Source organism: Manis javanica, chromosome 3, assembly GCF_040802235.1.
Source record: "Manis javanica isolate MJ-LG chromosome 3, MJ_LKY, whole genome shotgun sequence".
Taxonomy (NCBI): domain Eukaryota; kingdom Metazoa; phylum Chordata; class Mammalia; order Pholidota; family Manidae; genus Manis; species Manis javanica.
In genome coordinates, this window is record NC_133158.1 from 51,248,120 (window position 1) to 51,268,775 (window position 20,656).

Below are 20,656 nucleotides of genomic sequence, written 5' to 3' on the forward strand. Positions count from 1 at the left end.
AATTCGCTATGGAAGGAGCATCTACCCTGCCCTTGCCAACAGCCTGGGCTGGCCCTGTTTATCAGCCAAGGACTCAAACAGGGGAAGCAATAAGGTTAAGAAAATGGGCTCCCATTTTCAGCAAAGGATTGAAACAGGACCATAAAACTAGTTTCACTGAAGACTGGCAGCCACACTTAGATACATCATGTGCCCAGTTTAAGTTTGAAAAACAGCAGCAACACTTGGACCCAGGGGCTGCAGGAGGTAAAAACCACTGTGAGAACCACTGTGCTCACAGCATGGATGACTCTCACTAATGAAATGTGGAATAAATGGAGCTGATACAGGAGGATATACAGTGTACAATGCCAATTACATGAAGTTTACATAAAGGTCAAATGCAGGACTCCTGCTGGGGGAAGGGGTACTCATCAGGGACAGCCCAGGACTCCTGCTGGGGAGAAGGGGCGCTGAGCAGGGAAGGCCCAGAGCCGCCAGGCTGTTCTAGTCTTGGTCCGCTGGTGGCCTCACTACACCCCAGCTGTACCCATATGATGCACGTAAGCTTCTATGCACCACACTTCAGCAGAAGTTCATGTAAACATTTGTTCATGGTCATGTGTCCCCCAGGACAACAGCAAAAGGAACAATACATTAAAATATATATATATATAAAGTTTCATCATTTAATTCAACCACAATAAAGCTAGCCTACATTGGCCATTATTTGTTCAATAGATTTTCTGTTCAACTTTCCATTTTACTGCTAAGATTTTTATCACACAACAAAATTTGTTTGACATTATGCTTCCATTGTTTGTTCTAGATGACAAGTAGCTTGAAGCAAAGTTTAATGAATCTAGTTATACTTTTTTTTTTGTATTTTTATTTCTCCCTATCCATCTCTACACTTTTTATTTTTCTACTTCAATATGAATGATTATGATGTAACCAGTATTTTAAGTCACTGCAAATCCTTTTTACAGTAGACATGGTCTGAAATTTTTTCTACCGGTATTATATCAATAAAACTTAAAATTAAGGCTGCATTTGGAGATTTCACTAACTTGAAAAACTACCATTTACTATTATTACCTACCTCTCTTCACAAAAGGCCTCCTATATTCTTTCCACCCCCCAAAAAAGGCCATATTCAAGATTTTGTAAAAACCACCCTGTCCTGATTTTACTATTTTTCTATTATTTTCCAAGCCTCTCCCTTCTGTTTTCTAGAAACTCTACTGAGAGATGGCATAATAGATGAAATGATTTCTTGCTATTCATTATGTTACAATGTCAAGCAACCTCCTATTTTCAGACTGTGGAAAATCTATTTTCATGTTTGATGAGAAACAGACTTGGCCAGCACCACCAAGGCAGGGGATTCAGGAGAGTGTCCTGGTCACACACTAGCAGAGGTGCCTTGGTCAGTCTGCAGCTAACAGTCACCAGGCAATTAAGGCACCTGCTTGCCATTATCATACTGACATGTGCATGAGATGCCCCAGCTCTCTTGCAAATAAAATCTAGCTCAGCCACAGAACACAGTGGTCATGAAGGAGGGAGCTGGAGCAACACAAGGGGTTGCTGATGGGGCCTCCCTACTTCTTGTTAGGGATACTAAGGGGCAGTGGTGGAAGATCAGCTAATCTGCTCATAAGTAGGAATATTTAAGTAAAACTATATTCCAAGTCAAAAAAGGGAGAAAACTTGACAAAGAGTGAGACATGGTCTCCCACTGCACTGAAATCTATGTGGCCACTGTGTCCTTGAGAGCAATTTTAAGCAGAGATGCAGGACCTCCTCCCAGCCCTGCATCATGGCCTCCTCCCAGGTCCCCATACCTTGTGCCCAGCAAGAGTCAGCCCAGGCCTTTAAGAAACAAGCTGGTCCTGGGAGGATACCAGGAACTGGTTTACATATGTCCTGCCTGGAGAAGATGGGGGTGGATGTCAGGGAAATAATTTCACTGCACACCCTTTGGCACCACCTGGATTTTGAAATGTGAATGTTACCTAACATGGGAAGATGGAATAGATGTATTTTCTCTGTTTTTCCTATTAAGTACCACCGAAAATCCTGGGCAAACATAAGACAACTCTGAAAGGTGGAAAGGAAGTGACCAGCTGGGGTCTCGGGTGAGTTTCCTGCGTTTTCCTTCTGCTTTGTGTGTCCTGGACTTAGGGCTGAAGAAGTCAGCCACCCAGAAAACAACAGGCACACTGAACAAAAGCCTGCTCTCTCTAGTCTCCAGAGAAAAGATTAGAGGAGGACAGCCTAGCAAAACGAAAAACTTCTAGACAATATCTGCTCTACCCCAGTCAAACACCTCAGAAAGCCTGTGGCCCCACTCCCACACCCCCAGGAGAGAGGCCAAGGAGGGAGCCTACACCTCCACTCCCGCAAAGGAGCCCCAGATCCCCTGGGGGCGGGGCCAGAGAAGGGTGGCAGGGCCATCCTCCCCGCTGAGGCTCCTCCGGCTCCTCCTGCTCCTCCGGCTCCTCCTGCTCCTCGCTGGGTATCCCAGGAGGCCCAGCAGAGAGGAGGGACAAGGAGCCCTACTGTGTCAGCAGAGGCTGGGTGAGGAGCAGCGACGGAACTTCCCAGCCAACATACACACGGGGCAGCTAATGGGGAGAAAGGATGAGGAGGAAGGTGGCCTTTGTAACAAATGGGGGCTGGAAAAACACCTCTAGGCAAACAATGAAACTGGTCCTAAACCTCATACCTTTATAAAAATTAACTCAAACGAGATGAAGACCTAAACATAAAATCCTGAACTATCCAACTTTTAGAAATAAACACAGGAGACATTCTCTGGGATCCAGGGTCAGATAGAGTTATTAGATTGGGCACCAAAAGCAGGATCCACGATCCATAACAGAAAAAATTGATGAAGTGGACTTCATCAAAATGAAGAACTTTTCTTCTGTCAAAAACCCTGCTGAGGGGATGAAAAGATACACTACGGACTGGAAGAAAATATTTAAAGACCACATATCAAAGGATTCATATCTATAATATATAAAGAATCCTTAAAACTCGACAACTAAACAACAAATAATCCCATTAGAAAATGGGCAAAAGACATAAACTGACATTCCACCAGAGGATGTACAGATGGAGAATCACCAGATGTTCAACATCATTAGCCATCAGGAAAATGCAAATTAAAAGCCGTGATGTATCATTACACACCTCTCACTGGGGCCCCAAAACACACCTAACCACCCAGGGAACTGGACGGCGGTCACCAGTGTTGCGCATGGACATGTCATCAGTCTTGCTCTCCCACCCCCATATTCACAAGCAAAGACTCCCTCAGGCTGCTAGACACAAAACGCAATTTCAAAAATACACATCAACCAAGGAAAAGCCAACCTCAGCAGACTCTCGCTCATCCTTAAGGATAGAAACTTATCATTTCTGTTGGTATTTGACATTGTCTAATGAAAGTTCAGAAATTCCTGTCATTAAGATTTGGGAAAACATTAAGGACAAAGGACACTCCCTGACTTGAAATGATAAAAAAAAAAAAATCACTGTATATTCAAAACATTAACTTTGCCAAAAATCACTGAAATGAAAAGGTGCGAAGGCAGCTGAAGATCTTTAAGGTCCCAAACCGGAATCATAGTGATCATTACCATGAGCACCCCGACTCCATGAGGGCTCCACCATTACCCGAGCATGCACAGGAGCAGCCCTGCCCGCTGCCCCCAGAAGCCGTGGTCACCTGGCCTGGTCAGTTCGCTGAAGAGATGGAGTAGAAAGCAGGGGTCATAAAGGCCATCGAGATCCACGGTACTTTTGTCTTTAAGTATCAGTTCCTGTGTTTCCTGAAATAGCCCAAAACAAACAAAATGTGTGGTTTGGTCTCATAAGTGTTACTACCACATGAATAGTTACCAATTATTCCCAGAGTTAAAATTATTTTGAATATTCAGAGCATTAAAAAAAAAAGCTTCTATAAAGAACTGCTTGTTCATGAAATATGATCTTTGCAATGTTTAGGTGTCTTTTGTGGGGAACATATAAATGAAACAAGTGTGGCCAGTGACAGTAACTCCCCAAGCTGGATGACAGGTACACGGGGGTCCTGTCTCTGTACCTCAGTATACGGTTGGAATTTTAGTTGACAAACCCCATGAAAAACAGGGCTGGTATTTTATGGTACGCCGATGACGAGGGGGCAAATATATTCCTCGGAGGGTGGACAGGACAGCACTGCACCACTCCGAGTGCTCCCTGAGGGCTCTGCCCAGGCCTCCTGCACCTCATGGGACAGCAGCCTCCGGTTCTGGGGGAAGTGGAGGATGGTATTCATCATCCGGTCCCGATCCAGGAGGCGGAGGATGTCGCCAACGCTCGGCTGCTGCCACAGCGACTTGCCCAGGCTCCGACATGTCTTGTGATGCTCCACGGCAGCTGGGCCCCAAAGCAGTACCCTAGAGCCAGACAGGAGAGAGCAGATGGCCCCAGGGCTCCCCAGGAACAGAAGTGAGGATGACGACCATCACCGGTAGCTTTCCAAGCAGCTAGCACACGGCAGGAGCTGTTCTAAGTACGTTAGATAGATTTTATCACCTAATCCCCATCACAACATAGGGCAATGTGAGAGATGCTAATGGGGGCCCACACTGACACAGCTCAGGACTGGGGTGACAGTGGGGGATGAGAGGGGCCCACACTGATGGCTCAGGACAGGAGTGACAGTGGGGGATGATGACAAGGGCCCACACTGACCGCCTATGATAAGCCAGGCTCTACTCTAAGCCCTTCAGGTACATTAATTCACTTTATCTGCACAAAGTTCCCATAAGATAGGTGCCATTAATACCCACTTTGGAAACACAGGGAAGAGGCACAGAGGTTAAGAAGGTTGCTTAGATGGTCACTTGCCCAGCCGGTCAGCAGCACAGCTAGAATTCAAACCTGGGGAGTCTGGCTCCAGAATCCATGCTAGACCACAGGAACAGAACCTGGTTACCTGCGAATGCTTTACTGATAGAAACCTTTCCCCTTCTGCCCGCACTGCATTTTAGCTAGCCCCACCTCGGGATTTCACCACGTACACACCTGGCACACCAACCCCCACTGCAGCTCCCAGAGACGTCACCTCTCTGTCCTGCTGGAAAACGACACAGGCCTCCCTCTTCTGCCTTTCCTTTCTCCCGGCTACCCACAATCCATGGCCCCACTGCTAGAGGGTGCTCCCCAAAAACCCAGCTGTGAGGAAGGCCACTTCTCTGCCCCAGACGGTCAACAGCTCTCTGGGTCTCCTCATGGAAGTGGGGATAGTCAGCCTGGCACATGAAGTCCTTATGGGCCAGCCTGCCGGGCCCTCCCACCACCCTGCCCTACACGTCCTATGACACAGAGAAGCTGACCTCCTCACCATTCCCAGACACGTTCTGCCTTTCCCACCTCCTAGCAGCTGTGACACTGTTCCCTCTGCCACCAAATCCCTTGCAGTCCTTCAGTGCTAACCCTGTCTCCAAGCCCCCTGACTCTCCTGGGAGAGCATGCTTTCCTGTGCTCCCGCTGGCTACACCCACAGAAGCGGGTTTAAAAGAGTTCCACTTAGGATGGTCTGAGCCCCTCAAAAGAGAGCAGGACTGTCTCGTTCCTCTTGGTGTCCCTGCAGTTCTGGGCCCAGCACTGTGTGCTTGGCAGGCACCCCACGTATAGCTACTGAGTGGGGTAAGTCCAAACCAAATTCTTCTGAAAACAGACTAACTTGCAGCAAGGCAACAGTCATTCAAGTTAACATAAGGAATCTTCTTCAGGCGAGCCCTCCCAGTGCGGGCAGCTGATGTACTCTAGCCCCCAGGGCAGACTGGCACCATTTCCTGGCGTGAGGTTTGCCCACGGAACCCCCACAGAGCTCCCATGTGGCTTCTCTGCCGGGCCTGCTCCTCCACGTCGGGATGTGGACGGGATGGTTGTCCTGAGTCTGGGGAAACTCCTGTTCCTTCTCAGAGCCTGGGAACTCCCATCCGCTGGCCACCCTGTCTTCCCTGGGGGCTGAAACCAGACTCCTTTCATAACCGACCCCATCTTTCTTCCCTAGGTGGCCCCATCTGACCTCCTCGGTCTCTGAGAGACAGTGCTCTGCACGGACATGGGGAGCTAGCCCAGCTCTCCTCCCTGTGAGAAAAACTGCTTCCTCTCCTGCGGACCCAGCCTGTTCACTCCAGAAAGGGTCCGACTCCAAGCAGGAAGAGTGAGGCCCACTCACAGCAGAAGGAAAGAGAATGTTTACTCAGGACCTGGGCCTTCTCAAGAGACAGAAAATGTTTTCTGAAATGTTTCTTATTTGGCTGGGGCATGGAGAGAGGTCATGGCTTATAGACTAATACAGCTTTTATCTTTAAAAAAGGTGTCGTGCAATGGAAACCTTTTCCCCTTCTCTGCACAGCCCTCCTGAACTATAAGCTGGCTCACTTTGTCTGCACACACAAACTCTTCTTCAAGAGCAGGTGTGAGGATGCTGGTCTGAGGCGCTCTCTCTGAGCCGCACGTTTCACCATGTCCTCTCTCTACCCGAGCCTGTGTGGGGTTGGGGCAGGGCCCGCAGGGAAAGGCGGCAATCTCCGCCCCTCATGGCCTGAAGCTGCGCTGGCCAAGGAGGTTTGCGAGCAGACCCCAGGGGCCCAGGAGAGAAAGACAGACAGACACGGCACATACATGCACATGGACTGGGTGGGGGAGTGGAATTCACACCCAGTGTGAACACCTCACTCTTCATCCTGCAAATCCCCATCTAAAGCATAAAGAAAAAGGTTCAGAAAAATCAACTAAACTAAATGCTCTGGTAGGGACAGAGTACAGGGGCAGGTCTGCAACACACAAGCACCCCTCAATCAGCAGGGCGGAGCAGCCTGTGCAGTTCCTGCCAACAGGGTCCTCAGGCCGTGAGGCCAAGCTGGGCCTGGGGCAGCCGGCACTGGAGCTGGAGCGGGAGTGTGAGTTAAGGGAGTCCTAACGTCCACCCCTTTCCCTGAGAACCAACAAGGAACAAGAGACGATCCCAGGCGCTGGCTGTGCAGAGCAAGCAGATGCTCACGTCTCCAGCCCAGCTCACCTGAAGCTGATGAGGCTGAGCTTGTTCTGCTCGTACGCCCGGAGGAGGAGTAAAATCTTCTGGTCTGCAAGTCAGTCAGGATGAGTGTGAACCCCTCCCACACTCCTCCCACCTCAGCATACCACCCGGTCCTCATACCCTGCTCACACCACCCAGTCCCCTCACACACTCCCTGTTAACATGGCCCAGTCCTCACAAACACCCCCACTCACACCACCCAGTCCTCACACATATCCCTGCTCACTGCCTGCAGGGTCCTCCCACACCCCCTTCTCAGGCTGCCTAGCCCTCACGCCCTCACCCAGGATGCTGAGGGAGGCTCCATAGGCCCCAAGGAGCACTGCAAAGTGGCTGCTCTCACAGACGGAGGGGCACATCCTCACTACCACCAACATCAAGTCCACCAGCGCTTCTGGAAGAAAACAACACTCAAGCACACAGCAGAGCAGGGGGTGCGCAAATCCAGGGCAAAGTACAGAAGAAAGCTTCTCAAGAACATTTCAATGCTTGAGATACCCTTGTCTGAACTGGTCTCAGAACTGTGCCTGGTCCCTTTCCCCCTTTTCCTTTTTTCAATAAATACATCTTCACGATGTTCTTTCCTCCTGGGTCTTTCACAAGGCAGGTATCTGTCTCTCTGAACCCCGGCCCCCAAATTTTAAGCCACCAAAGATTTTAAAACCTAAGCATTTCCTCCATGACTACATCAACAAATTCTCCAACACTCAACTGCTACCTGGACAGAGGGAGGAGCCTTTTTACTTTCTCTAACCACATGTACCTGTAACCTGGGTAATGATTCTCTTCAATTTAACAGATTACAGGCCAACTCTGTAGGGTTGTCTAACGGTTTGGGCTTTGGGCATGTCCATTCTGTCTCTAAACAAAGTGTGGCTTCAAGAGGGCAGGACCCTAAAGTCTCCCACAGCCAGTGCCAAACTGGGATCACAGCACTAAAATACGTTTATGGAGCTAGGGATGGAGCTGCAACCTGGGCTTTAAGAGTCCCTAGTAGTGGAGAGTCAACGGGAACATTTGGGCCCTTCATGCTTGATACGATTGTCAGTCTTCCCATTAAAACATTTCATGCAATTATACAGGCCAGACACCTCTCCTACCTTACCCTAACTCCAGATTTTAACCTTTGCCCATGATACATCAATAAGACCATAAACATGACTCCATAAACTGGAACAGGCTTTGAAAAGGTCTGCATTTGCTATTTGACCCCGAGTTAGAGGAAACATTTCGAAAGCCTAGATTTAACAGTACTATTCTAACACCATCTTTGTAATGCTTCCTTAGCTCTGAAAACACAAGGCTAGCTCGAGACACCAGGAAAGAATGTCCCTATCTGAAATGGGAGGGGAGGGTGAGGAGTCAGTCACCTTTTACTTGACTCTGTGGGGTTTCCTCTTCCTCAGACTTCAGTAGAGTTGGCAAAAACAGAGAATGCTGGGTGAGCATCATGTGGACCACCGAGAGCTGGATGAGCTTCGTGGACGTGGGGTTTTTGGGAAGATACAGGAGCTGTATGGCAACATGTAGGGCCTTTAAAAATGCGTGATCTTGATACCGAAATCTAGGAGGAAAGAATCAAAAGGGGAAAAGAGCTTTATAAAGGGGAATTTTGCCACAAGAAATAAAAAAAAAAAAAAACTTCCTCAGCATTTTATTAGGAAATCATCCAAGCACAGCCCAAAGTCAAGAACTTTACAGTGCATGTGCATATGCCCATCTCCATTGTACTGCCCCTGCTTTACACTCACGTTACCTCGAACCTCCTGCCCTCCCATCACAGGGAGCACTTGCAGACAGGGAGGGGATGCGGGGCAGCTGTTCTCTTGATGGGGCAACCACAACATCAACTTCCTGCTCAGCCGCAGCACTGGGAGGCAGCGAGCAGCCAGATGGGGTTAAGGTGACACTCGCTGCTGCCAGCTCACCTTGCCAGGTCAGCCTTCCTCCTTCCCACTTGGGGCTACTCACCCCTCCCAGCAAATGCTTCAGAAGCTTTCTCTGTCTTAAATCCCTTCAGAACCCACTAAAGGGACAAAAGCGTCACTCTAGAAAAAAGCTTTTTCAGTCATATGTGAATGATGTTAAGAATCAGTTGGCATATAGTGATTCTAGGGCATTCTAGAAATACAAATTAATCAAACATTGAAAGAAATGCTACCATTTCATGACAGTAATCCACAGTTGTTATTAACCTGTGACCCACCTTCACTTCTTTCTCTCCTCTGGGTAAAGTATTTTTGTTTGTTTCAAGATGATGAATAATTGGGGAAATGAAAATCACAGGCACAATGAAATGTTATATCATGACTGTCTGATTGCCAAAAGCTAAAAAGTCCGACCGTATCAAGTGCCAGTGGGGAGAGAAAGTGAACTTTCTCACCGTGTTAGGTTGGTTAAAAACTTTGGAGAACAAAGTGGTCATTTAGTAAAACTGAATCTGTGCCCAGCCAGTGAGCGGCCCTCTCTGAGGGCACTGGTACTAAGAGACATGCAAACTTCACTGGGGGAATGGAGACAGGCAGAAAGGGAGGAGATGTTCATCAGGAGGGGACCGACTACATGAACCGATGTTCAGTCATAAAGACAGAATAGCCCACAGCTGCAAAAACGAATTGACTTAAATCTGCATGTATCAACACAGCAAATGAAAATCATTTGCGCAAAGAAAGGCACAAGAAAGACACACAAGAAAATTTATATATTTGAGTAAAATGTTAAACACATTAATCAGTGTAACTCATTGTTTAGAGACATAGTGACACACAACCAAAGTATGAGGACACCCACAGCCACAACAAAGCTCAGCATTAGAAGAGTGATGCTTTCGGGTGGAAGCGGGGAGAGACCACATGAGGACAAGCACAGAGAACTGCCAGCTCCTATGGAGGCCGGGTGCCACAGGGTCACTCTCCACACATGCTGGCACTTAGAACTGCCTCCCTTGGCACTGTCAGGTGCATGCTCTGCGTCCATGGGAAATCATTTATCCGAAAGGACACATCCTCTGTCCCCAAAACCGAAACAGTACCTCCTCCGCCACTTACACTAAACTAACAGAAACTGCCAAATTGGCTCTGCGTCATCAGTGACATTCACACCCTTACTGCATCACACTGAGAAAACAAAATCGACTCACTTGAGTCCAGACTTCACAAATTTCTGCCAATCACCAGGGTCAACATCATTAAGTGAATTCTATAAAAAAAAGTGAGAAATATACATGGGACAACTCAATTTAAAATACAGAATATGGAATTTAAATTACAGCCTTTTAGTAAATATGGGATATAGTTACCTAAGCAATTCACAAAAGCAGGCAGCTGTTTCTTACTTTGATTTTTTAACTTGGTCTGTTATTTTTGCTAGTTGCTCTTGTCATTTTATTAGCACACCAAACGCACAAGAGGCAACTTCAAAATCATCTTGTTATGTTCACCTTTGTTGGCCACTCAGAGGGCGCTGACTCACCTGCAACACTACAGGTCCGGCCCTTTGGCTGTTTATATCCATGACAGTGCCTCTACCCAGGGGAGGGCCTCTGTGCCACTTATAAGGCCTGTGTAGGTCCCCATTTATGACAGGGAGAAACCTCCAAATATGGCATAATGTTAAATCAGAAGAGTGGTGGCTCTGCAGGGATGGGGAGTGACTGGGACAAACAGAAGCTTTCTGGAAAAATGAAAATCTTCATGGAAAGGGCATGTGTATCTGTCAGCATAGAGCTATACATTTAAGAGGTTATATTCTGAAATATGAAAATTATGCTACAGTAAAAGGAGAAGAGTTGGTGGGGGACGTGATAGTGGACTTGGCTGTGTGTGCACAGGAGCTAGGGTGTGTGGGAACTCCGTACTCTCCAGTCAGTTTTGATGTGAAACTAAAATGGCTCTAAAAAACGTAAAGTCTATTAAAAAGGAAAAGGAGAGGAAAAGTGGGATAAGGAGGAAGAAGACAAACCCCCCAAGGGCACAGCCTGTCACTCAATCACCAGGCCAGCCTGCTGGGGGAGGGGCTGATGATGGCACCAGATAGGACCATCCGCTGTGACCAGTGGTAGGTGAGCTGGACACCCCTCCTACAGCTCAGCAATGCTAGGTTTCAGGATGGTCGTCCTCTTTCCCAGTTCTGCTATTTTGGGGGCCTACGTGCCTTAAATTAACAAGCCAGTAGCACAAATAATTTAGACTGGAATATAGATTTTAAACTCTCGTAGTACAACTCCATAGGCACCTGCTTGATCTATAACCTATGAGTGTCTCTATCACACACTTATTAACTTTAATCTGGGATTATTTTCCTGAGGATTACTTTGCAAGTCTTGTGTTCAGAGTTTAAATACAAGTCACAGACATTCTGGCTTTTAATGCAATGTGACACCACACACTGAGCAACAGCTCATATTGCTCGCCTTCAGTTTGTTAATTACATTTATGCAGAAATACAACAGTTAAACAAAAGAGGACACCTCAGTAAAAGGGAATAATGGCCAAAAATAATAGCTGAGTACTTCTAAACTTCATGAAAACAGCTCACAGAGCCATGAAGCTCAGCGAATCCTGAGCAAAAGAGACTTAAAGAAAACCACCAAACAGAAAACCTAGCACTTTATACCCAGTGATACCCTTGCCAAGTCATTCTGAGGGCAGCGTTACCTGATCCTAAAACAGGACAAAGACATTGCAAGAAAACAAAATTACGAATAAACATCCCTCATGTACACAAGATGCAAAATTTCATAATAAAATATTAACACATCAAATCCAACAATACATAAAAACAGTAACATATCACAGTCACATAGGTTTATCCCAGGACTGCAAGGTTGGCTTAGCATTTAAAAATCAATTAATGTTACTCAACTTATTAATGGATAAAAAAATACAAAACTACAGAACCATCTCAGCACATGTAACAAAGTGTTTGAGAAAATCCAGCATCCATTCCTGATAAGAGATGGCTCATCATCCCAGGGGCTGCCCCCACCTGCTGCTTCACCCCAGGGCACTGCTCCTTCTCCTTTCCCACTGGGTCCCATTCATGCCACCTGGCTTGGAATGGAACCTAAAACCTTAGTTTGTCTATCACACCCTCTCCCTTAAAATTTAACCAGGCTCTCTAAGAAAAGACACCCACCAACAGATTGTTCAATCTCAGCAGCATTTGCTCCTCTTGACCCTGGCAGCTGTCACCACCTTGCTGGCTCCCACTGAAAGCCGCAACCAGCCATCCTATACACGATCCCAGCAGGGTCCTTCTCCAGGCTTGCAGCTCTTCAGCCGATCCTTCCAGGGCAGCTGAAACAGAGTCGGCCACGATCCAACTGCAGCAGAAAACAGAGTTATGCTGATGGCCTAAATTCCTCTAGGTTGAAGCAGAACCCAACATCACAAGGGGCCATGGGGACAGGTGCTGAGTCCTCCCTACACTACCCAAGCCCAGGGATCATAGGCTTCCCCTGCCTCTTACCGAACACCACAGACGCACCGGAATTCTCAGGGCACGGGGAAATAACAGGAGTTCGCCAGAAAGAAGGACACATTGGCCCCACTTTGCCTAAATTAGTGTATCCAAACCTCAGCACTACTGACTTTTGAGCCACATAATTCTTTGTTCTGTGTGTGTGTATGGGTGGGTGGGTGGGGGGCTGTCCTATGCATTATAAGATAATTGGCAGCACCCCTGGCTTCTACCCCCTAGATGCCAGAACAAACTTCCTCCCCCACAATGTGACAATAAATAGTATGCGACATTGCCAATTGTTCCCTACAGGAGGCAAAATCATGCCTGGTTGAGAACCCCTGCTCTTAGGGAATCAGAAGCAGACATTGCTTGCAGAGAGACACTCCAGCCAGAACTGCCTTCTCACTTTCTGGCCCAATAGCAGGGCAGCAGTTTTTCACTGGTTTACAAGTACTACAGGGAAAAGTGAAGCCAAGAGGGGAACAGCCATCCGTCTAAGCCTTCGTACCTCTTGTGACTGTTGGGAGCCTGAAGCAAGCTGGGCAAATGGTTCATGAGGACACTGAGGGCCCTGGTTCTTGCAAACGGGACCAGCTGGGCCAGGATCTCCTGATGCAGCCCAGAGTCTGAGGGGCCTTCAATGCTGAGAAGCTTGGTCTGCAGCTGCCTCCACAGGGCCTTCCTCAAGACAAGAATGACAGCAGAGGACACTGGGGCAGACAAGAAAAGGAAAGGTAGTGGTGTACCATGCTGTACTGGAGCCAGCTACGCACCAGCTCACAGGAGCCCATGACTAAATTACAGGACTCTTGTGAGTCACCCTGGTAGCCTGGGAGTGGAGAGGGCAGGAGTTCTGACCCCACCGAAGTTGGCAAGCACTACAAATCAAGTCTCCCCTATGGGCCAGCTGTTCAACACGTACCAGCAAAGCACCGGTCACCCCTCATCAGTCAGCCCTCTGACAGCGACCCTTTAACCCCTGGGTGAGACCCCCCGGCTTGAAGCTTGTGATAAGACCATGAGTACCAAGGTTCTGGACTCACACAGATTCACTCTTCAGAGGCACGGGGACAGGGAGGAACATAAGGAGAACTGTACAGGAAGCACCAGAAGCTCTCCCTGCAGGGCGTTCTCACTTGTTAAAAACACCCATCATCAGCAACATGCAATTATACAGCACAGAGGCCCCATGGCGAGCTAAAACCCGTTCACACAAACAATACAAAGGAATGAAATTAAGCTTCCCCATCTCTCAGTCTTTAAAGCTGGGTCAAACAGGGAGGAAAAGAACTGCTGCCCAGGAGAGTGAAGGCCCAGGGTTAACAACAGACACGTGGCTGCACCTCCTCAGCCCAGCCGCCCTAACTCCCAGCCACCTGACACCACCTTCCCCGTACCTCCTGCTGGGCGTGTGAAGTGTCCCTGAGTCCTGCACTGCAGGTATGTGTGGACAAGGGGGAGGAAGTCATCCAGGTGCTCCTGGAGGCAGAGCCCCCGGCCAGGCTGCGCGAACCACAGCTCCACCCGCAGCAGTGCGGTGCAGCTCTGCCGCAGGAGCAGGGTAGCAATGCCAAGGGCCGCCTGTGTCCGCCGGGCCAGGCAGTAGTCGAGCAGGTCTACCCGGATTGCGGGGACCAGCATGGGCTGTCTCTGAAGAGCATGGAGGAACACAGTATCCAACTCATCCATGGCCAACGTGGGCAGCAAAGCCCCCAGGCCTCTCACATACTCAGAGGCCCAGAGGAGCTCGCCGCTCTGCAGCTCATCCTGGGAGCTACAGGTCAACAGTTGGACCAGGGTCTTGCCAAGAGCATTCAGCCGTGTCTCCTTTGTGTGGGACTTCATGGGTCGCTGGGCCACCAGATGGGCCTTGGGCAGGCTCAGCAGGGCCAGGGTGATCTCGTGGAGTTGGGCATGCTCCATGAACGGGTGCAGCCCCTGCAGAGCCTCCAACTGCGGGAGGGTCTTTTGTGTTGCCATGGCCGGGCCTGCCCTCCTGTCCTGCAGCTCTTTCAACACGCTCCGTGTGATGGCTTCTGAGTACCTAGCCAGGAGGCCCAGCTGACCAATGCCCCGGAGGATGGGGGCACTGGCCATCAACAGCTGCAGGACCCCTGCACTGAGGTGGGCTGCCAGGAGCTTCACGAAGGGAGGGCTGAGTGTGTGTGGAGGAAGGGCCTGCTGCTCCAGGGCCAGGAACCAGCCCTCCAGCGTGGGGTGTTTGAGGACAGCCACGAGCACCTTCTCCAGCGTCTGAAATACAGTGACAAGGCACAGATCTCACACACGGACCAGGGCCGGCAGGTAGGGGCAGCAGCCGCTATGGGAGTATTTGATGCTCTGAGTAGACAGAGGGCAGAAAGCAGCTTCCCTGAGCCATTCCACCCTCATGCCCAAGTCTCAGCGCCCCTCTCAGGGTTGCCCACAGCACCCTGACCCCAGCCCAGTAAGAGCTGTAATCCAATTGCAGTGCATCCCCCCGCCAGGGGCTGCAAAGACTGGACTGTGCCTTGGCCAGTGCCTAGCCCAGACAGGCAGGTGTCTAAGCAGTGTGGCCGGAAGGAGTTTATTTTATGCCACAACTGTCTCCAGTCACTCAGTGCAGGCGGTAGGCCACAGAGAGACACCACAACACAATAAAGATCAGCCACCTGTTTCTCTTAGCAGCCCTGCCCTCCTAAATAAATCTGGTTGAGGGGATGGGGGTACCTGCTGACAACTTGGGCAGGGCCATCACAGCTTAGAAGACACCCATGTCTCGGGAAGGGGGATCAGGGTTAAACCGCTGTGAAAGCCCACTACCCAGAACTACAGGGAATCTCATCTCCACTTTCAGAAGAATGCTGGACCTTGAGCAACTCCCGAGGAACTACCCTGAACCCACCACTGGGTTGAAACTACTGAGCAGAAACAACTGAGGCCCTTGGCTGGGTCTGAGAATAATCTGATTCAGTCATTCGGGGCAGCCTTGCTGACATGACTCCTAGCCAACGAAGTCACATCAGTCCCTGGGACAGGAATACATCTTCCTTCCGTATTTTGAATTACATGAAGGAAAAAGGAGACGATTGCACTTTCCAACTGGGTTTTCCCAGCTAAAAACAGAAAAGCATGTTTTGTGTTAGGACTGCTTTGCCCTGATTGACAGGCTAACAGGTGGTCGTGGACCAAAGATGCCTCCCAGAAAGTCAACTTGGAGATAAAAGGCAGGAAGCCATACCTTAGATGGTGAAATGAGGAACATGTTTGCCTCTCGACCCCAGTTAACGGGTAAATGCAAATTTTAAGAGAAGGACTGGCCCCGACCCCATGGGACAGCTGGCTTCCAGAGACCAACAGTATGAACAAAGCTGCTTTCAGGGCCATGCCCGCTGCAGAGAGGGACCCTGAGCACCTCACCCCTGCCCAACCTCTGTGCCACACAGGCTGCAACTACAGAAGAGGAAACATTCACGCTCAGTTTTTCAGGGTGCAAGGGAAGATTGCTTTGAGGGAAGGTGTGTGTGAGCGCAGAGAAATGATGGAAACATAAATGACACCCTGCTTTGTCTCTGGGTGGGGGGGTTATGTGGCTTCAGGGTCCCCTCTATGGTGTTCTGCACTTCCCTATTTTCCTGCAATAAAGTGGAAGAAAGCCAGTGTCTGTAACTTTATAGTTACAGGGAAAGGCTAACAGGAAGGAGACCCACAGAAGGGCAGCGCTACCTTGTCACTGGCCAACTCCAGAGAGGCCATGGCCTCCATGTCCAAAAAGAGTTCGGATTCGGCCTGAGCAGCCTCGCATTTCTGCTGGTTTTGGGCATCCAGCTGCACGCAGTGGAGGACCAGGTGCCTGAGAAGATCCAGCAGGAGTTGCAGGAGGGGACGCCCCGTACTTCTGCCCAGCTGTGAAGACAAGAGCCAATGATCCCTCAGGCCAGGGAAGAAGTGAGTCACCCAAACAGCGTCTGCCAAGATCGTCTGTGACCGGAAGGTGCAAAGCTACCAGAAACAAGGACTGAGGAAGGAGGCAGGCTAGAATGGCAACTCCTTATAAAACACGGATAACCTCAAAGTCATTTCTCAGTAAGATAAGTCCTCCTCATCTTGATGAAATATGTTTATTTTGACTACAATGAGGGGAAAAGGCCCACCTCAAAACCTAATAAAAATCTATAAACTACACCACAATCACAAAGCTCACCGATGAACTCCTGAGTTAAAACTTACACAAGGAAAACAGGACAGCCAACCATGCTGCTGATCTAGTCTGCCGTAAGAAGGGCCCTGTCCTGACGAACAGTTGCCCCAGGGCCAAGGTTCTAGCACCTGGCTCCCATTTGCGGCTGCTGGGGGATTTGCTGAGTTTGAAATAAGGCCTGGAGAACATGGGCGCTGAACCCTCTTCTGTGCATCCGCTTCATGAAGCAAGGCATCTCGGCTAAGCTATGAGTCCTCACCTGATGGTCTGGGCTCCCAAGCTGCAGGCTTCCTGCGGCCCTGTGTGCCAGGTCACCAACTCCCCAGATGTGGAAAGGGGTGACTATGTGACCCCAAGGACTCTACTGATACTGTCACTCAATTTGGACCCACGTGGAGGCAGAGATCAGGTGGGGGCTGCAGGAGTGGCACTGACCTGACTGAAGTTCTCCACGGTGCTCCGGAGGTAGAGCAGCAAGTGTTTTGCTGAGCGCAGGACCCGGTGCATGGGGAGGTGCAGGAGGGCGTCCAGCAGCTGTGCCTGCACACCCTCATCCAGCAGCGCGCCCTCGCTCTCGTAGGCCGTCTGCAGCAGGGCGGTGAAGCCGGAGGCTGCAGGGCCCTGGGGGGCAAGGTTGCCTGGCATCTGAAGCGGCTTGGGGAGACAGCAAAAGTCAGGAGAAGAGGAAAGACACATCACCAAAGGCAGAAGAGGCAGCGTGCTGAAACGGGCAGGGCAATGCTCCTGCCAGGGACACACGTCACAATAATCACGTCCTCACACCAAAATGAATGCTACATGCAGCACTTCAGTTCAGTAAACTTGGTGCTAGGATCAGACTCCCTGTGTTTCTTAGAGAATGTTAATGCGAAGGCACTGGATCAAGGAAGCATTTCCAGGCCTTGGAGAACAGACACTGCAGGTGGAGCCAAAGGTGAGACATGGTTTTACTCACGGGGGTCACTGTGACTAATCACTGGAACTGGGAACCCACACCCTGTAATGAGCTGGCTTGGTGAGTGCCGTGCCTCCCAAAGGCCACCCCAGGAGCCACAGTTACACTATCTTAGGAGGATAAGACGGAATGATGTTATATTTCTGGAGTTGTTCTGCCTCCACCTGAAGATGTTAACTTCCAGCAGAATCCCTAAACTTCCTCTGTATTTACCCCATGTGGCTTTTGGTGTTGTACCTCCAAACATGCCACTTGCTAAAGCCAACAAAACTAGGCCGCATGTGCCCTGAAACTCAGCGGGTCTCAGTGTGGGGTCCTGGACCAAAAGCAGCTGCACCTGGGAACTTGTTAGAAATGCAAATTCCAGGCCCCACTCAGGCCTGTGGGACAGAAGGAGTATGGAGCCAGTGAGGTACCTGGACAAGCCACTGGGGCTCTGATGTGCCCTCAAGCGTGAGAACCACTGCTATGACCTCTGCAGAGAGGCGACTCATGTATTTGGAGCCCCATGCAGTGCAGTGCTGAACTGCTAACCTCCACAAAGGCTGCTGTTAGGCCATAACCAGGTCTTAAGCACTGCCCAGCATGTGCAAGAAGGTGGCGGTAGCCATGAAGGGCCTGGATTCTGGAGCCTGATTCCACCAATACCTGGAGGTGGAACACTCTGTGCCTCAGTTTCCCCACGCATATCATGAAGGTAGCAAGTCTCAACCTTGAGTTGTTGTGAGGATGAAATGGCTTAAAATACACGTTGTAGTTAGTGTGAGGCCCTGACAAAGAGTAAAATGCAGTCACAGTAAGCTATTGTGACAAATATCCCAAGACAAAGAGCTCCTACGCCATCTGCTTTCTTAGCACAGGTGAAATCAAATCAATACACAAAACATACACTACAAAGTTAATTTCTCACCTCCAGCAGTGTTTGTAAATACTCCACACTGGAGCTGGACCTGCAGCCATCCATCAAGGAATGTGGTCCCACCCAAAGAAAATCCTTTCTTTCTTTTTTACTTCCCCACTTATAGCACAATGGAGCCTGCTAGAGGCCTTCAGAGGCCAGGTCTGACAGCTGAGCCTGAGAGGCCCAGGTGCACGCCAAGGTCCAGAGAGGAGAGCTTTGAGACAGGCCTGCCCAGATTACCCGGGGAAGAAACCAGAAAAGGCAACATCCCTCCCCAAAGCATGACAGTGACTGGCTGGCTCCCTAGCTGGTGGGAAATCCATTCAACTGCATCACTGAGCCCTCTGTGTCTCAGTAATGTCAGTTGAGCAGCAGTGACACCCCCTAGTGCCCTATCCTATGCCAAGGAAAGCAGGTGGTTGAGAAATTTCACCCTGCAAGCTGTACAGCTAGCTGTAAAGCTACACAGCTGTGGCCCACAGGGAGCAACCTCCCAGGTTTTCTGGAGCCTGGTTTCCACAGGAGCAGAGACTGCTGCAGCTCACCAAGGCCTGTCGCGCTGGCTCTGGAATCCAGCGGCTGTAGTATCTGTTGAACTGGGACAGCTGATGACAGCAAGATGCGATGGGAGGCTCCAACTTATCATAAGACTGTAGCAGAAGACACAGAGCCAGAGGGTCTCTCTGGGTGTGGAGGAGGTCTGTCAGCACTGCTATCAGATACGCCACAGCGCTTTCTCCTGCAAAGGAAGGACAGCGTGCAGGGAGAGGCTTGCTGGGACTGTCCCGCTGAGACCCACCAGTAACACCAACCCCCACACATATTCAAGACCCAGAAAAACTCACACCAACATCACAAAGGTCACATAACTGCACTGGAAGGCAGGCACTTCCACTGCAGACCATACCAGGCTCCATTTTATTAAAGGACCTGCAGCATGTGGCACATAGCCATGCTGCAGGTCCTAAGGCCCAGAAGTGCAGACTTAGCCATAGAAGAGGTGAAGCAAAAGACACCTGGGACCAGGAGTTGCTTGGTGTTCACCAGCCCATTGTATCTTCCTGAGCACACGAGCCTCCCTTGCAGTTAGGTCGGGATCACATGACAGGTTTAGACACTTCCAGCCTGGCTTTAACACCCCTTGCTTGGTTGTCCACACTCTCTTCTTCTTCCACAGTGACATTGGAAGCCATAGTGAGGTGGCACAGCTCTAAGATGGGAGCAGCTTAGGTCCCTCCTGCATTACCGCCTGGAGGACAGTCACCCAGGAGAACAAACTGACATGTACTGGCTATGACAAGGTCGAGAAAGAGACCTGTACTCATTTAATCACTGACATATTGGGGCTTATTTGTTACTGCAGCAAAGCATGAGCAATCCTGACTAATTACACTACTGTGATCTTTGAGTGCTTCCTTGGCTCCAAGTTGCCTTGATACCCAGCAACTGCACAGGACTCACACCTTAGCATCAAGAAGGCAGGAATAAACACTGAAGAGAAAATATCAGTGTTACAGCAGGTGTCTGTACAGCGATATGAACACATCACTTGAGAGGCATCCCTCACACAGCCAATTTTCCTACAGCCCAGCCAGCCTCTAGATTCCTATCCCTGCATGTTTAGCTCTGCTGGCCAGGTAGCTACCACTTTGGTGCATCTGAACCCCTGCTGCCTTGGCTGCCTTGGGTTTTCAGCAATTACTCCAGAGGCCCTGGAATCCCACCTTCTACTCAAGGGCCCAGCTGCCCTGAGGCACCCAGATCACCCTGACTACAGAAGGTACCAGCTTTATTCTCTGTCCCACGGAGCAATGTATTCCTGGCTTCTAGGGCTGCAGGGACCATAGCACTGAATGGGAACGTGAGCAGGATCATGTCCTCATTCAGTAAGAATCCAATCTCTTCATCCAAACCTGCGCTGCCCTCCACGAGGACGTCCATCATGTCAAGAACATCTAAAGCAGAAAGGAGGGAATCAAGTTGAGGAAACAGACACCAAAGGACCTCCGGCAAAGAACCTCCCAGGGAGGGATAAGCAAGAGAACACTGGCAAAAAGAGAGAAAGCTAAA

The 20,656-nt window shown here is 49.7% G+C and overlaps 1 protein-coding gene across 1 annotated transcript in view; it reads right to left on the bottom strand.

Moving 5' to 3' along the window:
- LOC108384744 (URB1 ribosome biogenesis homolog) overlaps positions 1-20,656 on the bottom strand; it is a 67,152-nt gene that overhangs the window by 13,688 nt on the left and 32,808 nt on the right. The window contains exons 18-30 of the mRNA XM_037014619.2: positions 20,371-20,541; positions 19,132-19,325; positions 17,166-17,384; positions 16,256-16,435; positions 13,948-14,803; positions 13,059-13,260; positions 12,224-12,410; positions 10,227-10,285; positions 8,458-8,651; positions 7,371-7,481; positions 7,070-7,133; positions 4,259-4,430; positions 3,719-3,821 (exon numbers count right to left, since the gene is read on the bottom strand). Coding sequence (XP_036870514.2) covers positions 3,719-3,821; positions 4,259-4,430; positions 7,070-7,133; positions 7,371-7,481; positions 8,458-8,651; positions 10,227-10,285; positions 12,224-12,410; positions 13,059-13,260; positions 13,948-14,803; positions 16,256-16,435; positions 17,166-17,384; positions 19,132-19,325; positions 20,371-20,541 — 2,712 coding nt within the window. The remainder of the gene's footprint in view (positions 1-3,718; positions 3,822-4,258; positions 4,431-7,069; positions 7,134-7,370; positions 7,482-8,457; positions 8,652-10,226; positions 10,286-12,223; positions 12,411-13,058; positions 13,261-13,947; positions 14,804-16,255; positions 16,436-17,165; positions 17,385-19,131; positions 19,326-20,370; positions 20,542-20,656) is intronic.